The sequence below is a fragment of the Xenopus laevis genome, chromosome 8L (assembly GCF_017654675.1).
Source record: "Xenopus laevis strain J_2021 chromosome 8L, Xenopus_laevis_v10.1, whole genome shotgun sequence".
Classification (NCBI taxonomy): Eukaryota; Metazoa; Chordata; class Amphibia; order Anura; family Pipidae; genus Xenopus; species Xenopus laevis.
In genome coordinates this window covers 43,283,501-43,307,333 of record NC_054385.1, presented here as the reverse complement: position 1 = coordinate 43,307,333, position 23,833 = coordinate 43,283,501, and the positions used below count along the sequence as shown (strand labels likewise).

General features: G+C 39.7%; 1 protein-coding gene across 1 annotated transcript in view; it reads left to right on the top strand.

Annotated features, from left to right (window-relative positions):
- LOC108698404 (short transient receptor potential channel 5) overlaps positions 1-20,317 on the top strand; it is a 121,949-nt gene extending 101,632 nt beyond the window's left edge. The window contains exons 8-11 of the mRNA XM_018229862.2: positions 5,101-5,310; positions 5,473-5,514; positions 8,824-8,913; positions 18,238-20,317. Of these exons, the coding sequence (XP_018085351.1) occupies positions 5,101-5,310; positions 5,473-5,514; positions 8,824-8,913; positions 18,238-18,948 (1,053 nt within the window). The 3' untranslated portion in view covers positions 18,949-20,317. The remainder of the gene's footprint in view (positions 1-5,100; positions 5,311-5,472; positions 5,515-8,823; positions 8,914-18,237) is intronic.
- The last annotated feature ends 3,516 nt before the right edge of the window (positions 20,318-23,833 follow it).

Genomic DNA, 23,833 nt, shown 5'->3' with positions numbered 1-23,833 from the left:
GAATAGGAGAGGACCTGAATTGAGTGATACCTAACTAAAAATAATTATAGAAATAAAATAATAGTTATTTATAAAAATTATAGCCTGACAGAGTAACAGTTTATGAGCTACTGGAGTCAGTAGAAGGCAAATACTTCAGAAACTATAAAAAAAATGAAGACTAATTGAAAGTTTACTAAGAACTGGCCATTCTAATACAAGTCAAATCTTGAAGGTGAACCATATGTTTCACCCATCTACCATAGTCCTATATAACACCTATAATATTTATCACTGGGCTGCTATGAGAGTGGGCTCCTGATGTTCAGTTCACCAGTGGGCCATAGGAGACCCAGTCTGGCATCACTCCAGTGGGCTCCAGATCTGCACTCGCATCTGCCATAATGCTTGGTAATTATTGTGCCATCTGTCTGAGAGCTGCAGGTAGGGTTGCCACCTAAAATACCGGCATTCCATATATTTATCTTTTTTCCTTATTAATAACATTAGGTTCCACCGTCATTTTTACCGGCCAGGCCAGTAAAATACCAGCCAGGTGGCAACCCTAGCTGCAGGGATCTTGGGATGTTGCTTCTAAGACAAGCTCTATCTGTCCTCAGCATGGAAGGGAAAAGGTGTGACTGTGCAATCAGCTTAGTGCTTCTCTTTCCCACCGAGTGCCTGTCAGCATAATCATTTTACAGCATTACTCAAAACACATACACTTCTTCCACAGCGCTGCTGCACATCACACAGATATCCATTTAGAGCCTGTGCACACAAACATCAACAAACACATTTTTACTGATGCGTAGCTCTTGCTTCATCTGACCTTATTTGCATGAGCAACCACGAGCTACTAAATGACACCTTTGCCTTTATTCCCGTAGCTATGGACTGCAGCATATGGACACGCAGGCTGTGCTCATTGCCTACAAAGGAATAAATATATAGGTTATCAGAGTGAACAGATGTTTTTTTTTATATAAAATTCATTTAAAATGCATTTTTATATCTGCATTTACAGTGCGGTTTTCAGTATTGACAGGGGATTTGCTTTGTCTGAATTAGTATGCAGTAAAACGTTGCTCACACTTTTTTTATATCTGATTCTATATTTTAGGTAAAATACAAGTTGTTCTATCTTATTATACCTTTAACCTATTTAGCTACAGAAAAGAAAGAAAAGTAGGGTATAAAGAATAGTATTAGGGAAAGGGAAAAGACACAGAGTAATTTGCAAATGTCAAAAGAGCAGCACACAGCTGCAATTTTATTTATATGTTTGTGCTAAATTCCGCATGATTGTTCTTTATTTAGCTCCCAAACTTTTCCAGAGATTTATTCATTCCTTACTCCCTGCACCAAAGGAGCTTACGGTTTCTGGTCTAAATGTAAATGAAAGTTTTATTTAAACGGCATGTAAAAAAGAAAAAGAAATTAATCTCCAATATACTTTAATTAAAAAATAAATGTGTACAGTTTTTATAAGAAACCTGACTATATGCAGTGAAAATCTCCCTTCATTTACTGCTGTGGATAGGAATTGTCAGACGGTCCCTAACTGCTCTGCAGGGAAACAATCATACTTATGAACAGCAGGGGGAGCCCCCGCCTTACTTCCCAGCCATGCAGAACTCAAGCAGCTTTGTTTGTTTCCCTGTAGAGCAGTCGGCGACTGTGTAGAGATTTGTATTGGATTTCATTTTTTGCCTTTACATCCCCTTTACCGTTGCCAACTCCAGCTGCAGGGACAAAGATCATGGAGCCAGATTTAAACAGATAAACTGGGATTCTATTTGGAGGATTATTTTGCTGCAGCCACTGGTTCTGTAGAGTTGGAGAAAGTTTGTAATAAACTATACAAAAACTATAAAATCCACATTAGATTACATTACATTGCCCAGTGCAGTTTGTATATTCTGATTATTATCAGTCTTGCTGTATCAGCTTCTGGCAGACATTATTTGACTTGTGCTGTTTTGATAATTTATGACGATCCCTAAGCAGCCCAGGCCACTCTGAGCATGTGCACAGTCTTGGTCTTGCAAAGATGTTTAACAAAGTTACAAGATGGTGACCCCCTGTGTCTAACTTTGAAAGTATAAATCATTTGTTTGATTAGGCTTGTGGTGCAGTAAGTTCATGTTTATGTTTAGTTTACAAACTACAGCATTTCTTGCCTTATTCTATTTTAGACTTTACTTCCCCTTTAAAGATGCATAAAGATTCATTTCTCCTTTAAGCATTCATAAAAGCTCACCAATCACAAGCTTTTCTCTGTCTGCTTCTTAAGAAACTACAGCCCTGCTCTGAAACTATACTATATGAGAGAGACTGGTTTTTAAAAATAAAACTTTTTTTTCCCATTGTGGGGGCCAACTGTAATGTTACATTATACAGTATTTACAGTATAATTTTTCATTTCTGGAAAGAAGCAAGAATTCACCGTGAAAACCTTGTAGGTAAAAGGTGTATTTATGGAATACAATATATCACATTGAAAAGATGGATGTGAGGGAGCAGCGTGCCTGGAATAAAATAAATTAGATGTATCCAAACAGAATTCATGGCCAAATGCATTTGTTTGATTAACTGGATGCCAACCTTGGCAGATACTCCCTGTTCTTCTGCTTCTGACACAGTTCCTAAAGGCAGTCAGATTAAAGCACCTTTACAATGTGGACATATTTGGGAATGCAGTGACATTAGTGTAGCACTCAGAATGAGACCCAAACTCCTTGGAAAGGAGACAAGTCCACTTCTTGCTACAGTAAATAACACGTGCATTTCTACAATCTAAAGAGAAATTATGAACCCTATCGTAGACACCCAACCCCTATAAGTTCATATATGGGAACAACAAATAGCAAATATTATTAGAATACAACTGCCAACCTCATATTTAAAGTTCATTTTTATATGAACTACCCCTGTAAAGGAGAACTAAAGCTTAACTAAAGAAGTAGCTAGAAATGTTGTACATTATGTTTTGGGCTTCTGTACCAGCCCAAGGCAACCACAGCAGGGAAGATCTGTGCCTCCAAAGATGCCCCAGTAGCTCCTCATCTTCTTTTCTGCTGATTCACTGCACATGCTCTGTGCTGCTGTCACTTACTGAGCTTAGGGAACAACTCACAATATATAATACACTTAGGGGCACATTTACTAAGGGTCGAATTTCAAAGGTAAAAAAATTTGAAATTCGACCATCGAATTTGATACTTTGATAGTCGAAGTATTTTTTGGATCGAAAATGGCTGTTTTCGATCGAAGTAAAAATCGTTTGATAGATTAAATCGTTTGAATTGAATGATTTTACAAAAAAATACTTTACTCAAAACTTAGCCAAACACTCTAGAAAGGTTATAGGAGGTCCCCCATAGGCTAAACAGCAATTCGCAGGTTTAAGGTGGCGAAGTGTCGAAGTTTTTTAAAGAGACAGTACTTCGACTCTCAACGTTTTTTCTAACCGAATTTTGGCCTATTCGATGGTCGAAGTACCCAAAAATTACTTATAAATTCGAAGTTTTTGAATTTCGAAAATTCACTTCGACCCTTAGTAAATGGGCCCCATAGAATAGAAATGTCACAATATAAGGCTGATAAGTAATTGAAAAAGATAATGACTACATGGCAGCACAGAAACCAGTGCAACTAGCATCAGAATTTAATAATCAGCCTTGTAGTATCATCTTATATTACAGACCAACCTCATTTTCTGCTTGATAATTTGTGACGACCCCTAAGATTAGCTTCTCGACAGCTGCTCAGAGCCCACTGAGCATGTGAGTGTCGCAGACACTTTCCAAGATGATGACCCCCTGTGACAAGTTTGAAGTCCTGGATCATTGCTGCTATTGACAAGCTGAAACTTTAGGCTGGTGCAACAAGTTCAGTACATAAAATATGGCATTTTTTACCTTATTCATTTTTAGGGTTTACTTCTCCTTTAAGAAAAGCTTTCTTGAGAATGGAGTTGGGTCATTTAGACAAGGTCCCTGGATAAACTGATCTTTGGCCAAAAATAAAACGGTTTTATATTCATTTACAAAGAATAATCTCTCCATATATGTGTGTGTGTTTGTTTCACAAACCTTTATATACAGTAGGTGTAGCTGTAAGGCCCAATCGTATTGCCCATGCTAGATATGCTTTTTAGAATAAAACTGAAATGAAATAAAAAGTGCAACGTTTTTACAGATCTAGTCACCTATAGCAACCCATCATTATGTAGCATTTACTAGTCACCTGTTGCTATGGGTAACTGCACCTGGCAACATTTTCACATGCAGCATCAGACCGGGGGGTCAGAGGCCCACCAAGGCAGTTGTTTCAGGGGCCCCCACACCCTCTCGGGGGCCCCCTGCCACAGCCGCAACCCCCCCTGGCCCAAGCATACATTTTTTTGCTGCAGAAAGGGGGCAGCAGCTGTAGCGCACACAGTTCTAGGAGGGGAGTGGCTCTGGGTCGGCTCGTTTTTTCCCAGAGTCCTGCCAGCCCAGTCCGACCCTGTTAACTTGCCATCCATGGCTCTCTACACATGTACAGGATTTAAATTAGCTTTTGTTTCTATCCCTTCATCTACTTCTTCTCCTCCATTCTGACATCCTACCACTGTTTGGTTATTGAATTATCCTGTTTAACATTAAAAAGGCCAGAGATCAGGAAAAGTTACAAAGAACAATACTATACAGGTATGAGACTTGTTATCCCGAATGCTCGGGTCCAGGGGTTTTTCAGATAACGGATCCTTAATTTGGAGCTTCATACCTTAAGTCTACTGGAAAATAATTTAAACATTAAATAAACCCAATAGGCTGGTTTTGCTTCCAATAAGGATTAAGTATATCTGAGTTTGAATCAAGTACAATGTACTGGTTTATTATTACAGAGAAAAAGGAAATTATTTTTAAAAATTTGGATAAAATGAAGTCTATGGGAGACAACTATTCAAAAATTCGGAGCATTCTGGATAACGGTTTTCCGGATAACGGATCCCATACCTGTAATATCTCAGAACAAAACAGATCTGCATTAAATTAACAACTATACAGGAGATTAATGCAATGCAGGAAGAGAGTATTTCTGCTTACCCATATTATATGATTGCTCTCACAGGATCATGCTGACATTGAATGGAAATTTGCTAGGACTAAGCTGTGGATGAGTTATTTTGATGAAGGTGCGACAATGCCTCCTCCTTTTAACATCATTGCCAGCCCAAAATCCATCTGGTACTTCTGCAAGTGGATCCGCTATAAACTCTGCCCTGGCAAGAACTCAGAAGAAGACATGCAAAAGCAGCACGAGAACCTAAAGACGTTTACAGTAAGAGGAGATCAACAATTTAATGGCTATGGTTTATTCATTTAGAAACCTTTTTGGGCAGATTTCTTAGACAGAGGGTTCCATTTTTATTATAGTCCGCAGGGGAGCTATTGAATCACAGTGAGGCATGTGTTAAATTTATGCCTGCATTTTTAATTTCAGGAACGGCACGCTGACAACCTGATTCAGAATCAACATTACCAGGTAAGGGGCGCTCCGTTATATTGATACAGCCCTGTTTTCTTGCCAACACTTGATTGAAACCACTTACCGTATGACAAGCAGGATTAGACCTGCCGCTTACAGTACATTCTGTCACCGGCCGAGACAATCAGGCATTCTGTGCTCATCCCTAAATAACATATAAATGGCTTCCTCGGCAGATGTCAGTGATTCAGACTCTGGGCCTTTTATGAGAAGGTCAGCACTATCAAAACCTTGTCAGGTTGTTCTACCGATGGCAGTCCAGTGATCGACTTTGCCTTAAATTCATCATGACCACCCCGATGTTGAAGACTGAATAGGAAACATATCTTGGGAACATCGAAGTAGCTCATAAACTGGAACCGTTTTTATTTTTAACATGGTAACACTGTATATATTAAACGTACCTAGTGACTAACAGGCTATATGAATTCCAGAAGTTAGAAGTTAAAAAAAAAAAGTGTTTCCTACATCCAAAGTACAGGTATGGGACCTATTATCCTGAAAACTGGATAAGGGGTCTTTCTGTCATTTGGACCTCCATACCCTAAGTCTACTAAAAAATATTAAAACATTAAATTAACCCAGTAAGGTTGTTTTGCCTCATTTAAGGATTAATTATATCTTATTTGAGTAAATTGTTTTGCCTCATTTAAGGATTAATTATATCTCATTTTGAGTACAAGGTACTGTTTTCTTAATACAGGGAAAAAAGAAATATGTTTCAAAATTTAAATTGATCTGATTATAATGAAGTCTATGGGGCAAATTCCCTAACCGGCGAAAATTCGCAACTCTAACGCTAGGACAACGCTAATTCACTAAAGTGCAAAGTTGCGTCCAGGGTGCCGAACACTGACATGGACGTATATGTTGCAGCAAATACATTACAGAAGTCCAGGGAACCTTAATAAATAAAATAGAGTTGTTATAATGCCCTACACATTAGCCCAGTGTATAGTTTATGTGCCATATATTAGAAAATGGAGGGGGGAACCCGGTTACACAAAAAAAAAATTTACGGACCTTTGCAGCCTATCACTCTGAAAAAAGGAAAAGACGCCAGCATTTTTTGGGACTAAAAATTGCACTCCATCGCACTTTGCCTGGTCTGAGCTGGCGAAGGCAAGTCTGGCGAACGAGGTAACGTTCAGTAAAATCCGCATTTTAGTGAATTTGTGGAGTTACGCCCGTTCGCCAGAGTGAAAATTCACGTGGTGTTAAGAATGCGAAGCAATGCTAGCAACTATCTCCTTCGCTATCAAAGTGACTCCTGCGCCCGTTAGGAAATCGTCGAAGTTCCTAAATGATGTCACGCTGGCGAATTTTAGTCACTTCGCCCTTAAGGGAATCTGCCTCTATGGGAGATGACCTTCCCATAATTTGGAGCTTTCTGGATAATGGGTTTCTGGATAACGGATCCCATGAGAATTAAAACAGAGCACAGGCAGTTAGCTGCATTACATGGATGACATGCCACAGGGCTTCAGTATAATACTAAATAGACAGAACACGGGTAAGGGTAACAAGCATATGTTAAATAGAAAGAGGTCCAGGCAGCATGACTGAAAGGGGGGCAGGAGAGAAAACCCATTCAGTAGTGACACACTCAGAAGCAATCTCCCACAATCCCTCACTCACCCATGAAGCATAGAGTACTAATGCTAATACTCAGTAATGAATTCACGTTTTCACACCAGGCTACTGTATACACAGAGTTCCCAGGCAATGCACGATCTGCTTTACCTTCACCTGCCTTATCCCAGAGCCTGCCCCCAATGTTCAGTCTAATCTCTTTTTAATCATATCCTAATGATAAAAAAAGGTAATTTACATATTATTAGGGATGCACTGAATCCAGGATTGTGTCTGGCCAAATGGAATCATGTGACTTTTTGTCACAGAAATAAGGAAATTGTGTTTTTTTTGCACACATTTCTTTTTTTTTACATTTCCTTACCCTAAAGCTGGCCATAGACGCAAAGATTCGATTGTACGAATCAATGTACGATCGGACTTTCCCATCTCCCAACCTGCCACTAACCATGACGATCAAATAAAGTAGAAAAGAACAGATCAGCCGATGTTCTGCCCCTGACAGCAATCGTATGATAGTTATGTCTGACCAAAGCTAGTGAGAGTCTCCCTCTGAAAATAGTACAATCGGCAATACATGCAGAGATATTACCCGCAGCCGACAGAAATCTTTTAACCTGTCTGATCAACCAAACGACTAATCTCCGCCGGACGAAAAATGTGGGGACTCTCCACACACGGTCCGAAAATCGTACGAATCCACGATTTGTACGGTCGGATCGTTGCGTCTACGATTTGTATGGTCGGATTGTTGGGTCTATGGCCAGTTTAAGTTTCATATGTAAATTTGGGTTTGGGATTTGGCTAAATCCTTGATGAAAGATTCACCATTTGCCCGAATCCCAAAATAGTGGATTTGGTTCATCCCTACATATTATACAGTACTTGTGCTTATTAAAGTGAATGTACTATGCACTGATTATACATTTCATTTTACTACAGCAGTATTTAGATCTTTGAATGGATTTGGATGAGAGCTTTTCAGTTTAGCATCTGTGAATGTTTGTTTAAGGCATGTTTATTATGTATGAACACACCATACAAATGCCTGCAGGCAACTGAATAGTTCCAAAGCAAGCAAGTCCTATTAGCCAACTTTGGTCAGTTTAACTGAAAGCTGGCTGTTACGGGCCAAACACTGATTGGTAATTTCATTGTAAGAGAACAATAAAGCTATTAAAAACAAATTAAGTAAGAAAGATTGGTCATGTTGAGTAAAACAGACCAAAATGTTCAAACTACTCAAGAAAATGACCTATATCCATGGTATGGTCACTGCAGGCTGATTATAATGTATTGTTATTATCCTTTGAACACAATGAGAATTCTGCAACAATCTGCAATATCCCCCTACATGGAGAATGAAAAGGCAATCACTGCTGGTGCTCAGCAAGAGCTGACTCAAAGCCTAACTTTGGGGGTGTAAATGTTAATAGAAAGAATGGATGGCCAAACTGTAACATTAGCTATTGTTGCACTACAACTTCCAGCTCAAATAGCCAGAGACAGTCGGTGATGCTGAGAATTGTAGTCCAACTCATCCTGGCCACCCATGAAACATTTAACAATAGCTACACAATACTTTTTTTCTGTCTATTTTTCCTTGTGGGGACCCTTTTATTATACTGGGCTTTGGTGAAATTGCTTCAGTGCCCTGAAACTGACCAAGTTTTACTGAACTTAATTCTAAACTTGTCCTTTCCGATATTCTAGGAAGTTATCAGAAACCTGGTAAAAAGATACGTCGCTGCAATGATCAGAAATTCAAAGACCAACGAAGGGCTTACAGAAGAAAACTTCAAGGTAAGAAAAAGACCTTTTGGAAATCAGCTTTGACTGTTCCAACTGAGTGCATGACAGTTCAGATGTCCAGATACTTTTGGCAATACAGTATGTCATCTTCAACTGCCAGAATGCAGTAAAGCAATTGTTGGTACAGAAATGGGACCTGTTATGCTCAGGACCTGGGGTTTTCCGGATAAAGGGATCTTACCATAATTTATATCTTCAGACCTTACGTCAACTAAAAAATCATTGAAACATTAAATAAACTCAAAAGGATTGTTTTGCTTCTAATAAGGATTAAGTTGGAATCAAGCACAAAGTACAGGTTTATTATTACAGAGAAAAGGAAAATAATTTCTGAAAATATGAATTATATGATTAAAAGGGAAACTTCCTGTAATTCAGAGCTTTCGGATCCCATACCTCTATTTTGACCCCTATTGCAGACTTCCAATATTTTTTATGCTCGGAAAATAATCAATCCCTTCAGGGCCAATTTTAAGGACAAATTTCCTCTTCGGATAAAAGCACTGAAACAAGCACTGTCCTTTGGATACCGGGCCAAAAATAAGCACAATTTAGGGACAGAGGGAAAATATTCAGCCACAAGTGAGCTCATAGTATCTTGGAGATCAGTCAGACTGATTTCTCTACTGTGACAAACAATATATTTTTAACAAAGTGTATCACAGCCATGGGAGTGTCCTTTGTATTTTATGACCCTTTTTGGTACCCAGAGAACATATCCAGCTCAACTGGAGTAAACATCTTAAGCTCATCTCTTTCTCCATGTTTTGTCTGTTTTCCAAATTATTTGAATCCTTTTTCTCTGCATGGGTTACACATTGGGGAGAAATGATTGGAACACGGGACTGTGTTCAATGCTGTTGTGCAATATCACTGGTTAGGTCACAATGGAGTTGAACATTTTCTGACAAACAGACACAGGTATCAGGTTTTGATAAATGTTTCAATTTGTTATAAACTTTCCTGACATTCAGGAATATTTTCAGGTTCGATAAACAGTAAAATATTGAACTGCTGGGAATTATTTTGTTCATTCTATCTGTATTGTGAATTTACCGTATATACTTGAGTATAAGCCGAGTTTTTCAGCCCCCAAAATATGCTGAAAAACTCTACCTCGGCTAATACTCGGGTCAAGCGCAAAAACGCTCGCCGGCATCTAAGAATAGTTGCCGGCGCCTAAGAATAGTCGCTGGCGTCCAAGAATAGTCGCCGTGTCCAATAATAGTCTCCACGAATATTTGCTGGCGTCCAAGAATGGTCGCCGGCATCCAAAAACGAGACGCCGGCACCTCCAACGGGAGCAGAAACCCTCAATTTTTTGATTGAAACTTACCAGAAGCTGCTGCATTTCTCACCCTCGACTTATACTCGAGTCAATAAGCTTTCCCAGTTTTTGGAGGTAAAATTAGGTACCTCGGCTTATACTCGAGTATATACGGTATTTGTTCTCTAGAAAGATTCCTTAATAAATCTAATTTAACCAGAGCCTAAAGAAATGCTTAACTAATGTCCTCCTGAAAACTATGCTCTGTGTATAAAAATATTCATATTCAGCTTACATTGATCAGCTGTGAAAGAAAATCTACAATTTACTTTCATTTTATGTTAAGCCTGACAATTGGCAGATACTTGTAGAGAATATTCTAAGCTTCTGTTCATAAGGATATAAGTGTGGGATATAAGTCTTCTCATCAATTACTCAAATTACTTCAGATGGGCAGAAGATCTTGGGCATCTTTTGTTAAATATGACCCTCTGTTCCTCAATTGCATGGGCACTTTTGATATTTATACGCTAGATCTGTGATCCCCAACCAGCAGCTCACGAGCAACATGTTGCTCACCAACCCCTGTGATGTTGCTCTCAGTGGCCTCAAGGCAGGTGTTAATTTTTGATTTCCAGGTTGGAGGCAAGTTTAGTTGCATAGAAACCAGGTGCACAGCCAAACAGAACCTCTTGTAGTTTGCAACTTCACACAGGGACAACCAAGTAGCCAATCACAGCCCTTATTTGGCATCGCCAGGGAATTTAGTTTCTATTTTAGAAACTATTTTTACATTTGAATGTGGCTCACAGGTAAGAAAATTTGGGTACCACTTCTCTAGATGTTGTGGTAAGAAAAAACAGTTATGTTATGTAGGGGACAGGAAGAATCCTTCCCCTGTTTGTCTTCCAGTGACATCATCCAGCCCAGTTGCATGCTGGATAGTGACCCGATTGGCTGGGAACCCCAGTGCATCCTGGGGAGAAAGGGTGTGCCTGACTTTGGAGCCAAAAGCACAGGGTCTCCCAGGAAGAGAGCTGAGAGAGCCAGCGTGAGTAGCTGTAAGACTGTGAGGTGCAGAGAAGAAGCTGCTGAATCTGGGGAGATTGAGCCCAGCCTGTCCCCTGCCAAGTTGCTGCAAACTCAGAAGGAGAAAGGTGCCACTAGTGAGACTGATTCTGCTGCAGAGCTGTGTGTGATCTCCAGTGTGAATTCCTCTGAGAGCACCCCGGTGAGTGAGCCACCCAAGGGAGGATACTGGCACGGATACAAGCGTGGGGCCCCATACTGAAGACAGCTGTTAACCCTTTACCTGCTACGAGAGAGCTGCTGCCAACATTCAAAAGGGAGAGGTACTTTTGGGGAATAAGGTAGCGCTACCTGGGGAGTAAGAGCTCTGGGGAAGGGACAATCATTTGACCTGTGTTATTATTAACCCCTTCAGGAGGATTGGGACTGTGATATCTACCAAGGACTGTGATATCTACCAAGGACTGTGTGAAGCAACAGTTAAGCACCTAATAGTGGTTTAGGGAGTGTCCCACGTGTCCCCAGTGTAGGAGTGCAGAGTGTATTAGTTGCCCAAGTGTTTACTTTTTGTTTATATAAAGTTTATATTGGTTCAAATTGCAAACTGTGTGTTTTATTATTCCTAGTGTAACCCCCTGAGGTGTCTTCCTCAGTGTTCACTAGGTGGAGGCACTGCGCTGTAATTCCCAGTTCCCAGTACTTTTCAATGCAAAAGGGACTCAGGGCCCCTGGATTGCCAAGGGTAAGTGGTGATTTAAAGAGACAGTAACCAAATTAGTGTTACATTTTGGAGGCACTGCTGAGATATCGACTGGGAAGCTGGATATGTTTGATGAAAATATGTCTTCATTTGAAACTCCACAAACTGTTCGCCAGTGGTGTACTGCATTGGGACTTAACCCTCGAAAGGTTGCCGCTGTAGGGCCTATGGTGCCCAGAGTGAAAGAAGAATTTATTTACCAAATTCTCGATGGGGAACAGACTTTTTACCGCCCAAGAGTGGCTGCGTCACGGAGAGATTCTGCTGGGGTCCTACTAAATGTTCTTATAGAAAGCCCTAAAGAGATAGATCGTGACCGGGTTCCCCTGATATTGATGCTGAAAGTGAAGGGCCCTGGAAGATTGTTCTGCCTGATATGTCTGATGATGCAGATGAGTTAACTTCCCAGGGTGATGCCCTTACCACTCAGTATGCTGTGAAGGCACAGGAAAGTGTGCTGCGGGACAAGACATTGTTTGATTCACCAGCTGGGCAGAGTCAAGTAAAGAGATGTCCATCCTGTGAGAGCGTGGTCTCCAAGGGGAGTCGGCATAGCTCTGGTTGCCGGCTGGATACCCCAGAGATTGTGAGCGCGCTGGGACAACTGACTGACCAACTAACACAGCTGGCCTGGAATGGTAATTTTAAGAGACTTAAAGTGTTTTCCGGCACAGATCCTGTACCTACTGGTGAAGAGTCCTTTGAGAGCTGGAGAGACTCCACTGTTGTGTCCGTGAGAGATTGGACTGGCCCCGAGACGACTATGAGAAGGAAGATCCTTGAGAGTCTCCGCAGTCCTGCCGTGGATGTTGTTAAATCCTATATGGTTCGCCACCCTGATGCTACTTCAGGTGATCTGATTGAAGTCCTGGAGGTGACGTTTGGCCCTGTAGAGAGTGCTACAGAGATGCTTCATCGCTTCCACTCTACCTTTCAAAAAGAGAAGGAAGATTTGTCTGTTTATCTTGTGCGGCTAGAACAAGGCCTGAGACTGCTAGTGAGCCGTGGTGCAATTTCAGACGGTGAAATGGATCCTCTGAGAATTTGCCAATTGAAGAGAGGGACCCTGAATAGTGACCCTGTTGCCATGACAATTAGAGCACACTACCAGGATAAGTTACCCCCTGGGTACATTGCTCTGATGGAGAGAGTGCGGCGAGAGGAGGCGGATGCCTATGTGAGGGTCAGACGAAGTCCCACTTCAGGGCATACAGAGAAATCCCCTGCTGATGCTAAACTGTTGGAGGAAAACAAGAAGCTTCGCAAAGAGTTGGAGGAGTTAAAAGCTCAACTGTCAGAGAGAGCCAGACCACCCCCAGCTGAGGCTAAGAAAATTCCTAAGTGTTACCGGTGTGGCAAGCTTGGCCACATCCAGCCAAACTGTCCAGTTCCTGATGAAGGTGAAACCCAATCTGCACTGTGTAAAGTACGCCGCAGGCGTAGAAGTTTCTTTGGAAGATGTTACAAGTGCCAAGTGATGGGTCATCAGGCCCGGAATTGTAAGACTTACAAAAATGTTACAGTACAGAAGTCTTATTATGAGCCTTCCATCTGTGAGAGTGACTCCCTTGAAGAGGATAAGGTGTTGAGTCGAGAGAAGACTACTGTGGAGAACCCTATTGGCATGAAGGTGGTCCCTGAAACCTCTGATACCCCCGATAGATCTAAAGGACTGGGTCTGGGTAAGCGCAGGTCTTCATGTAGGGCAAATTTTAGGGTCTCAGGTAACAGTAGTGACACCAACATTATTGACTGTTTTACTGTTCAGGCATGCCAGGGCGTACGGCAAGCGAGGTCGTTGCCGGTTTGTCCAAGGGGAGAATGTAGGGGACAGGAAGAATCCTTCCCCTGTTTGTCTTCCAGTGACATCATCCAGCCCAGTTGCATGCTGGATAGTGACCCGATTGGCTGGGAACCCCAGTGCATCCTGGGGAGAAAGGGTGTGCCTGACTTTGGAGCCAAAAGCACAGGGTCTCCCAGGAAGAGAGCTGAGAGAGCCAGCGTGAGTAGCTGTAAGACTGTGAGGTGCAGAGAAGAAGCTGCTGAATCTGGGGAGATTGAGCCCAGCCTGTCCCCTGCCAAGTTGCTGCAAACTCAGAAGGAGAAAGGTGCCACTAGTGAGACTGATTCTGCTGCAGAGCTGTGTGTGATCTCCAGTGTGAATTCCTCTGAGAGCACCCCGGTGAGTGAGCCACCCAAGGGAGGATACTGGCACGGATACAAGCGTGGGGCCCCATACTGAAGACAGCTGTTAACCCTTTACCTGCTACGAGAGAGCTGCTGCCAACATTCAAAAGGGAGAGGTACTTTTGGGGAATAAGGTAGCGCTACCTGGGGAGTAAGAGCTCTGGGGAAGGGACAATCATTTGACCTGTGTTATTATTAACCCCTTCAGGAGGATTGGGACTGTGATATCTACCAAGGACTGTGATATCTACCAAGGACTGTGTGAAGCAACAGTTAAGCACCTAATAGTGGTTTAGGGAGTGTCCCACGTGTCCCCAGTGTAGGAGTGCAGAGTGTATTAGTTGCCCAAGTGTTTACTTTTTGTTTATATAAAGTTTATATTGGTTCAAATTGCAAACTGTGTGTTTTATTATTCCTAGTGTAACCCCCTGAGGTGTCTTCCTCAGTGTTCACTAGGTGGAGGCACTGCGCTGTAATTCCCAGTTCCCAGTACTTTTCAATGCAAAAGGGACTCAGGGCCCCTGGATTGCCAAGGGTAAGTGGTGATTTAAAGAGACAGTAACCAAATTAGTGTTACAGTTATATCAAAAATGGGTCATAGATACCCACACTTCTTTCTTCTTTCATAGATACCCACACACGTGTTTAAAAAGGCACAGTGAATATTATTATCCAAATAATCCAACATTTTCAAAAATATTTCCTTTTTATCTGTAATAATAAAACAGTACCTTGTACTCGATCCCAACTAAGATATAATTAATCCTTGTTGAAAGTAAAACCAGCCCATTGGGTTTATTTCAGGTTTATATGATTTTCTAGTAGGTTTATGTAGAGTATGTATGTATGTATAGAAAGATGTTATCCAGAAAACCCAGATCCCAAGCATTCTGGATAACAGGTGCCATATCTGTATTTAAGGACCTTGAAATAATACCCACGTCATATGAAGAATTCTCTTACAACTTTTGATACAGATAGACCATCTAACCAACATGGAATCTTAGCATTTTTGGTGTTTTTTTCTTATATTAGCAGCTGTGCTCTTTTGTTATCTTTGCCCTTGTCTATTATTTTATGACTCATTACTGTCAAAGCTCATTCAGAATTTTCAAAATTGAACATTATTGTATCCCAACACCTAGTAAAAGAGCTGTCGGATAATTCCCATTGCGATTTGACTTCGCTTCTGTACGTCTCATATTTCAACACTTCCAGCAGCCTCTTACAGCCTTGGGATACAAATATGTATGTGTAAATTGTATGAGTGGCTCTCAGGAGACTGTGACTTAAGTAGAATTTCACAGTTATTCCCAGGCTGTGTACACTGAGAACTAATTTGGTTCTCGTTGCTTTTTTTATTGCATGCAAACTGTATCCTATATAAAATAAAAATCCAGTTCAGAAAATAGACGAAATCAAAGGTTATTTGATAACATAGCTTTTCAAGGAGTTCAGAACGGATTTAACCTTGTAATGTGAATTTAATGAAATGTAATTATCCCCTTAAATAAATAAAAAGACTGAACAGAACATTGCTCAAGTGCTACCAACCTGACCCATAATACCACCAAGGAAGCGTTTTAAAAATAGAGATTGTACATCATAGAATAGCTAGCATGCAATCAAGTGGGCCATGGATCCATCTATAGTGCTGCTCGGGAAGCTACTACATTTAGAGGAAATGACGAGGCATGTGGTTTTATACAATATGTATTATTCATCACTTGCTGGTTGTCAAGCATTGGCACGGAAAAATATATGGGGTAATTAGGTCTTCATATTGCAGTACAAGGACAAGAACAGGGGTCTAGACAGTTACTTTGCGTGCCATTTAGTTGACACTCATACCAGGAGCCACCAGAGAGTCTTATACACTGTAGTAACTAATGCTAATGGGCCCCAGAGCAATTGGACAAGTAAAGCGTAAACGTACTGTACATGGACGAGGAGTTTGCATGGCACTTAGCACCAAACATTTAGGGGCAGATTTATCAAAGGTCGAGGTGAATTTTCAAAGCTAAAAACTTTGAATTTCAAGCTATTTTTTGTGTACTTCGACTAGGGAATAGTCCGAATTCGATTTGAATTTGAAAAAAAAACGTTGAAATTTATCATGTACGTTCTCTTTGAAACTTCGACCATTCGCCATCTAAAAACTGGCAAAGTGCTGTTTCAGCTTATGGGGGACCTCTGAGTACCTATTTGGAGTCAATTGGTGGACTTTGAGAAATCAAAGCTTTTTGGGGGGAAAACTTAGAATCGAATTCAATCGAATGCGCTATTCCTTCAATAGTACGATTAGACCTGGTCCGAATACGGACCTCTTCGACCCAAAAAAAACTTCCACTTCACTTCGGTTGGTCTTTTTGAAATCGAATTTCAAATTTTTTTCAATTTGAAATTCCACCCTTAATAAATATGCCCCTAAAACATACTAAATGTTGTTACTAAAAATAATGTTGTATGGCCTTCATGTACAGTATAAGCAAGTAAAAGGTGAACAGGGAGGAGGGTGACTGTTACCCTATTTTAAAAGTCTACATCTCATACTGATGTGTGGTTATTTAATCAAGGGGGACTTCGTTATTAAGTTTGCTTATTATTACCACCTCTCTTATTCCAAGGTCTCTTTAAGTACTGTGAAGTGGCCCACATTACTTATAATCTTCCTTGAAGTATGTCTGCTGTCTAATTCTGTCTCTAATTAAGCATGTTTGAATAAATGAAATAATGATAAAAGCTGATTTATCAAAGGTTGAATGTTAGTCTTTTTTTTTTTACCTTGAATGAACCAGAAACTCAAATGGTATCTCAAATCTGAAAAAGACGATTCTGCGAGTTCCTGCAACCCGAAAACTATAAGTAATCGAGTTTTCGGGGAAAAAAACCTCAAATCGATTGAATCATTTCAGTTTTCAGGCAAAACCCATCCGAAAAAAAACCCCTAACATCTAGCAGCCTGTTAACCTTGTCAAATGGTTCAAGGGACCTCTGGCATTGACTCCTACATGACCTCAACTGGTTTTAGATGGTGTATTTTCGGATTCAAGCTATTTCCAGGGTTGGGGTATAATAAATCTTGAATATTCTAGTTTTTTTAAACTCGATCAATTCAAGTTTTTTTACACGAAAATGTGCGTTTTGGCCAAAAATTACAACTCGAAAACTCAAACCTTAATAAATTTGCCCCTAAATGAACCTAATAGGCTGGTTTTGCTTCCAATAAGGATTAATTATATCTTAGTTGTTTTTTAGATTCTAATTTTGTAATAAATAACAAACATTTGAGTTTGGTAGAATTTAGAGTTTATTTGAATAAAAGAAAAAACTCAAATTCTAATAAATATGCCTCTTAGCATAAATCACCTTCTTCATGCATATAAGCCTCCTCGTTCTGTACAAAAAAAAAACACTGTGAAAACTCAAATTTTTATGGAAACCACAACTCGACCCTTAATAAATAAAGTTTTAGCAACAGAATAATTCAATTAAGATGACATATAAGCAACATGTGCTGAAATCAGTCAATTATAAGAATACTGGTTTATATCCATTTTTATATCAATAGAACAGACCATTACACTCGAATTTGTGAGATTTATCACACCGTGACCATGGAACAGTCCTAATTTGAATATTCGCCACCTAAAACCTGCTGAGTTAATGTACAAAGTCAGAGGTCTGTTGAGTCATTTTCTGACATTTTTTTTTTTCGGGAGAAAAACTCGACTTGTATGATTTGAATACGAATAGAATATGATTCTCATTTTTGAGTCGGAACCATTTGAATATTAGAGTAAATATGAGTCTCATTTTTGAGTCTGAACCATTTGAATATTAGAGTGAGTAAATTCGCATGAATTTGAAATTCGACCTTTGATAAATGGGCCTCCCTGTATAACATACTTGTGTTTGATAATCTTTGGTTTTATATTTAATGATAAAATTGTGCAGTGGCAAATCATATGTTAAGGATACCATGGAAATGATGTACAGTCAGACCATTACTAAGAGGTACATTATATGTGATAGGTTTGCCTCTGTTACATACTTCTTTCTGTTGTTCTAGGAACTGAAACAGGACATCTCCAGCTTTCGATATGAAGTGCTCGATCTCTTAGGAAATCGTAAGCCACCGCGAAGAAGCTACTCCACCAGCAGCACGGAGGTGTCTCAAAAAGATGAGGCAGCAGAAGAGCAACCCAAGGCAAAAAGTGTTTCTTTCGGCGTAACTAACAAAAAGAAGGATTTTAACGTGTCGGCATTGATTAAGACAATGTCCGGGATTGAAAATGTGGAGGATGCTCCCAAGAGTAACGGCATTAGCAAGCGTTCATTTATCAGGAATGGTAACAAGCTTCAAAGGCTTTCAAGTTCTAAAAAGGAGTCCTTTAAAAGACTAGGTCTACTCTTTTCCAAAATGAACGGGCATGTGACAGAGCCAGTGTCTGAACCAGTGTACACCATTTCAGATGGGCTAGTCCAGCCTCACGCTATGTGGCAGGACTTACAACATATCCAGACTGGCCAGGAGACAGAGCGCTCTGTAAGTGAAACTAACCTCAATGAGGTGAGTCATGATGGGAGCATTGTTGGACCAAGCAATGAGAATCCTCCTATTTGTACCAACTCTTTACACTGTGCTTCCAACCTCTGCTCTTCAAATACCAGGCTCATAGACTCAACAGAAGATGTTTTTGACTCTTGGGGTGAGACATGCGACCTTTTTATCAATAAGTGGAAAGATGGCCAGGAAGAGCAGGTCACAACAAGACTATAAGTATAAACCTAGAATTGCTGTATCATAGAACAGACAGATATTTTTACACTTCCCTTTTACAGATAATTAAAAAGGTAGGGTCTTCTTTATGTCCATGTGATGTGTGTCACTTCCATTAATGTGTGTTCTGTTATCCTCTAGTTCTTACCAGATTTTGGTTTGCTTTCGGGAGCAGAGTGCTAGGATATTGCCAAGTTTTTAAATGATCCTATTCATCATTAGCAGGGCCTTTGCATTATAATACAATAAAGTACTCATAGGACCTTTTCTGACATCACAGATTCTATATATCTTGATCTCTCTATCTCTATACTGTATATATTTATAAGTCCAAAGAATGTCGAATATTTACTGCAACTATCCATAAAAAAGCAGAAACTCCTGCAATCTTTTTTTCAGCATTTCGAATTAGGACCCTGGAGCATGTCGTCTCTTATGCTTACATTAACTAATCCTAAATTGTGCTTAGAAAAAAGTTGGTTTGTACGAACCTTACCAGTTAAAACAAATCACTTCCCGATGGAAGGGAGGTATGTATTACTTATTTAATTTAAGCTAAGACCAAGAGAAAAGAAGTAAAACCCCCTTACCTTCCACACCCCAAACCAATTAGGAATTAAACAAGTGCTTAACGCAATAATTCGATGGGTTAAATATGGTACCAGTGATTACTGGGTTAAAAAAGGTGATGTCTATGTGCTTAAATCATTAATTAATTGCTTGTAAAAACATTAGAAGTGCTGAGTGCTAGTTCGTTCTATAAAACAATTGTTAAATTAGAATTATATAAAAGAACACCATTAAGGAAATTCTTTTAAAGTGCTAGCACCACAACGTAGATGCAATCACAGATTGACAATGTGCGAAAACAATTAAGTAAAATTGGATTTATGAAAGACAGGCAAGGCTGTCTCGTATAGGAAGTGGGTTTTACTTCTTTTCTCTTGGTTTTAGCTTAATCCTAACTTGTGGTCACCAATAGAATCTTTACCTGCTGAAACTGATAACACACAGGCCATACTGTAACGGTTTTTAAAGGGGTGGTTCACCTTTAAATTAACTTTCAGTAGGCTGTAATTAGGGACATTCTGAGGCAATTTCAAATGGTCTTCAGTTTTTATTTTTTGCAAGTTTTTCATTCAGCAGCTCTCCAGTTTGGTTATTTAAACAGTTATCTGGTTGCAAAGGTCTTATTTACCCTAGCAAGGGATGAATATGAATAGGAGAAGAACTGAATAGGGAGATAAGTAATAAAAATGGTAGCCTCCGAGAGCAATCTTTTTTTGCCTGTTGGGGTTAGTGCCCCCATCTGAAAGTCAGAAAGAGTCAAAAGAGAGCAAATTATTAAAAACTATACAAAATAATGAAGACCGGTTGCAAAGTGGCTAAGAATCGGACAGAGTAACATTGAGAACATACTAAAAGTTAGCTTAAAGGTAAATCACCTCTTTATAAGAACTAATCATTGAACATTTCCCAAGAAAACAAGGCAAACTATACCCACTAAAACAATATCAGTTGCCCATACCTAGTGTAAGCAATTCAAGTTTAGCTGAAAGCAATAAACATTTAACTGCCTTTAACACACATATATCATTAGAGTGAATTCCCTAACCGGTGAAAATTCGCCAGCGATGGCTTCACAGCCATCGCAACACTTCGCCAGGCGTAAATTCGATAGGACAAAGCTAATTCACTAAAGTGCGAAGTTGCGTCCAGGGCGCCGAAGGCTGGTGAATTTCCGATACTGTTACCTGGTCTGAGCTGGCGAATGAGCTAAAATCTGCATCTTAGTGAATTTGCAGAGTTACATCTGTTCGCCAGAGCGAAAATTCACCTGGCGTTACAATGCGAAGCATACTAGCGTCTATCTCCTTCGCTAGTGAAGTGATGCCTGCGCCCATTAGGAAATTGCCAAAGGTCCGAAATGATGTCACGCTGGCGAATTTTTTGGTAGCGTTAGTCACTTCAACCCTTACGGAATCTGCCCCTTAAAGAAACTTAGAAGATATTCCCTTTGAAAAAAATCTCTCTTTGTAAACTATTACACACACCATAGCCCCAACCCTTTAAAATGTCTGCATTATTTCCCGAGTTTACCCCAGGCAGCAGCAGCATAGGTTCCTGGGCAACAAGTGAGCAGTTCATGAACTCAAAAATTCAGAAGCTATGTACACAATAAATCTATGCAAACATATAGATGTGGCACAGTTAATCTTGTTTGTAGTGGGTCTGTGATATTCATACCATGAAACAGCCTGTATTTCCCAATTTAAACTGTTCCATTTGAGCATTATATCCATTTTTTTATCGAGGGGCAATAGTAGGATATTTTTCTGTAGATTTTGTGTTTATGATGGTGGGCCTTCAACTTTTTTCCTGCTACATACCCATAATTCATGCAGCTGGTAGCAAAGCACAAACCCACAAGTGATTTATGCAATTATGTTAAATTTGTAAAATCAACACGCCTTTCTTTGCATGGCTTGAATAAGCAGCTGTCCCACTGCACAGGGAGTTGTGGCCAGGGGCGTTATTTGGTTTCACCAACGGAAAAGGGAATATTCAAACAAAAATTTAAGAGCACCTCAATGTAAAGTATATACGTTATAGTTGCAACATATATAAGTGAAGCACATGCTAATACTGTATCTACAGTCTTAGGATTTAGGAGAAAACCCTGTTTTCATGACTATGTATTTACAAACAGCACACATACTGTAGCAGCGACACTCCCAAAAAGGATACCACCTGTGAATTATGGGAAGTGTTTAATCTATCTTTAAATCGCCTAGCACATCTCCTATGAAAGCAATACTTAACATGAATGTCCTTTTGCTATAGAAATTAATTTTTTTCCTTGACACGGTTCTGTCCTAAGGCCAACTTTACACAAGTCATTAGAGCTGTCAGATACAGTAGCATGTCATACTCTAATGGGGGGCATTGTATTTCTATCATATACTAGGCTTAACGGTTAAAAAAAATGTATATACAGTATATCTGCCCAGCTTTAACCCTTTAGCGGAAATATTCAGTAGCCTGTACTTTGGAAATTGCCAATTGTAAACTATGGTAGTAAAGTAATTAGTGTAAGTCAAACCAAATTGCAGGTAGAACCTAAAATGGTTCCTTCTCAATGTTAGCAGAGAGCTGATGTGAACTGCATGTGCAGCTTCTCTGTGAGGACAGACACACCAACCTCTGTGTGAACAGTAACTTGGTTGCTTTATAGATAAACACTTCAGTATAACATGTGCGCAACAGGAAGTTTTCATAGAGACACACACACAGGAAGAAGAAAATCACACAGGGTTACAGGTCAAACATGACATCACATTGCTAAGCAACAATAGACCCTCCCTGCATTAAAGGCATGTAAAGTCTAAAATAGAATAAGGCTAGAAAAGCTGTATTTTGTATACTTAATATAAACATGAACTTGCTGCACCACAAGCCTAATCAAACAAATAATTTATGCTTTCAAAGTTGGCTACAGGTGGGTCACCATCTTGTAACTGTTTTAAACATCTTTGCAAGACTAAGACTGTGCACATGCTCAGTGGGGTCTGAGCTGCTTAGGGATCGTCATAAACAAAGCTGCTTGAGTTCTGCATGGCTCCCCCTGCTGTACATAAGTATGATTGTTTCCCTGCTCAGCAGTTAGGGACCGTCTGACAATTCCTATCCACAGCAGTAACTGAAGGGAGAATTTCACTGCATACTGTCAGGTTTCTTATAAAAACTGTACACATTTTTTAATTAAACTATATTGGAGATAGGTTTCTTTTACATTAAAGAAAGTAAAAATTGGATTTTATTTTTTTGCCTTTACATGCCCTTTAAGTAACATGCACTGGAACAATCTCTGTCTGTTGCTTTTTAACACTCAAGAGACTGAAAGTACATCTTGTAATTGATGTGTTATATGATGTATTTACTGCAAACACTATCTTACATTTTCAGCCTCATTCAGTAGATGTTATGAATTAATATACATGTTACTGAAACTAGATTTTGGTTACATTGCCTGCTCCAGTTCACGAGCGGAAAACGAGGGCACAGTGCCTTATTAGAGCAACACACAGAAATTGATGTGCACACTGTTAAAACTCAAGCTGCAGGTTTGTGTTCTGATGAATAATTTGATATGGCATATCAAAGAAAATACATATCCCTGTTATGTTTGTTTACAGTGTCAAAACCTTGGCAACTAAAAAACAAAGCCATCTTGGGCTTTTTATATACAATGCTAACACATTTCAAATACCTTCTACTTTGTTACATTGAGCTATTGATCTTTCATTTGGGTTGCTATGTGTTACAACAGGTGCCTCATCTCCATAATATCAGGTTTCTCCCACCATTACACATAAATACAGATCCGCTGTGAATGTTGCAAAGTGATAACATTAAAAGGGGCTGTAAATATCCATATCAAAGAGCTATCTCACTAAACTTGTGCATGGGGTGGCAGTAATGAATCTGGGTGTCAGGCAATTTAACACAGAGAGGTACCAAAATAAATACCCCTGGTGTAGCATTACCAAAATAAATACCAAGGTATACCATCACAAAAATAAATACCCTGGTGTAGCATCACCAAAATAAATACCCCTGGTATAGCATCACAAAAATAAATACCCCTGGTATAGCATCACCAAAATAAATACCAAGGTATAGCATCACAAAAATAAATACCCCTGGTATAGCATCACCAAAATAAATACCCTGGTATAGCATCACCAAAATAAATACCCTGGTATAGCATCACCAAAATAAATACCCTGGTATAGCATCACCAAAATAAACACCCCTGGTATAGCATCACCAAAATAAACACCCCTGGTATAGCATCACCAAAATAAACACCCCTGGTATAGCA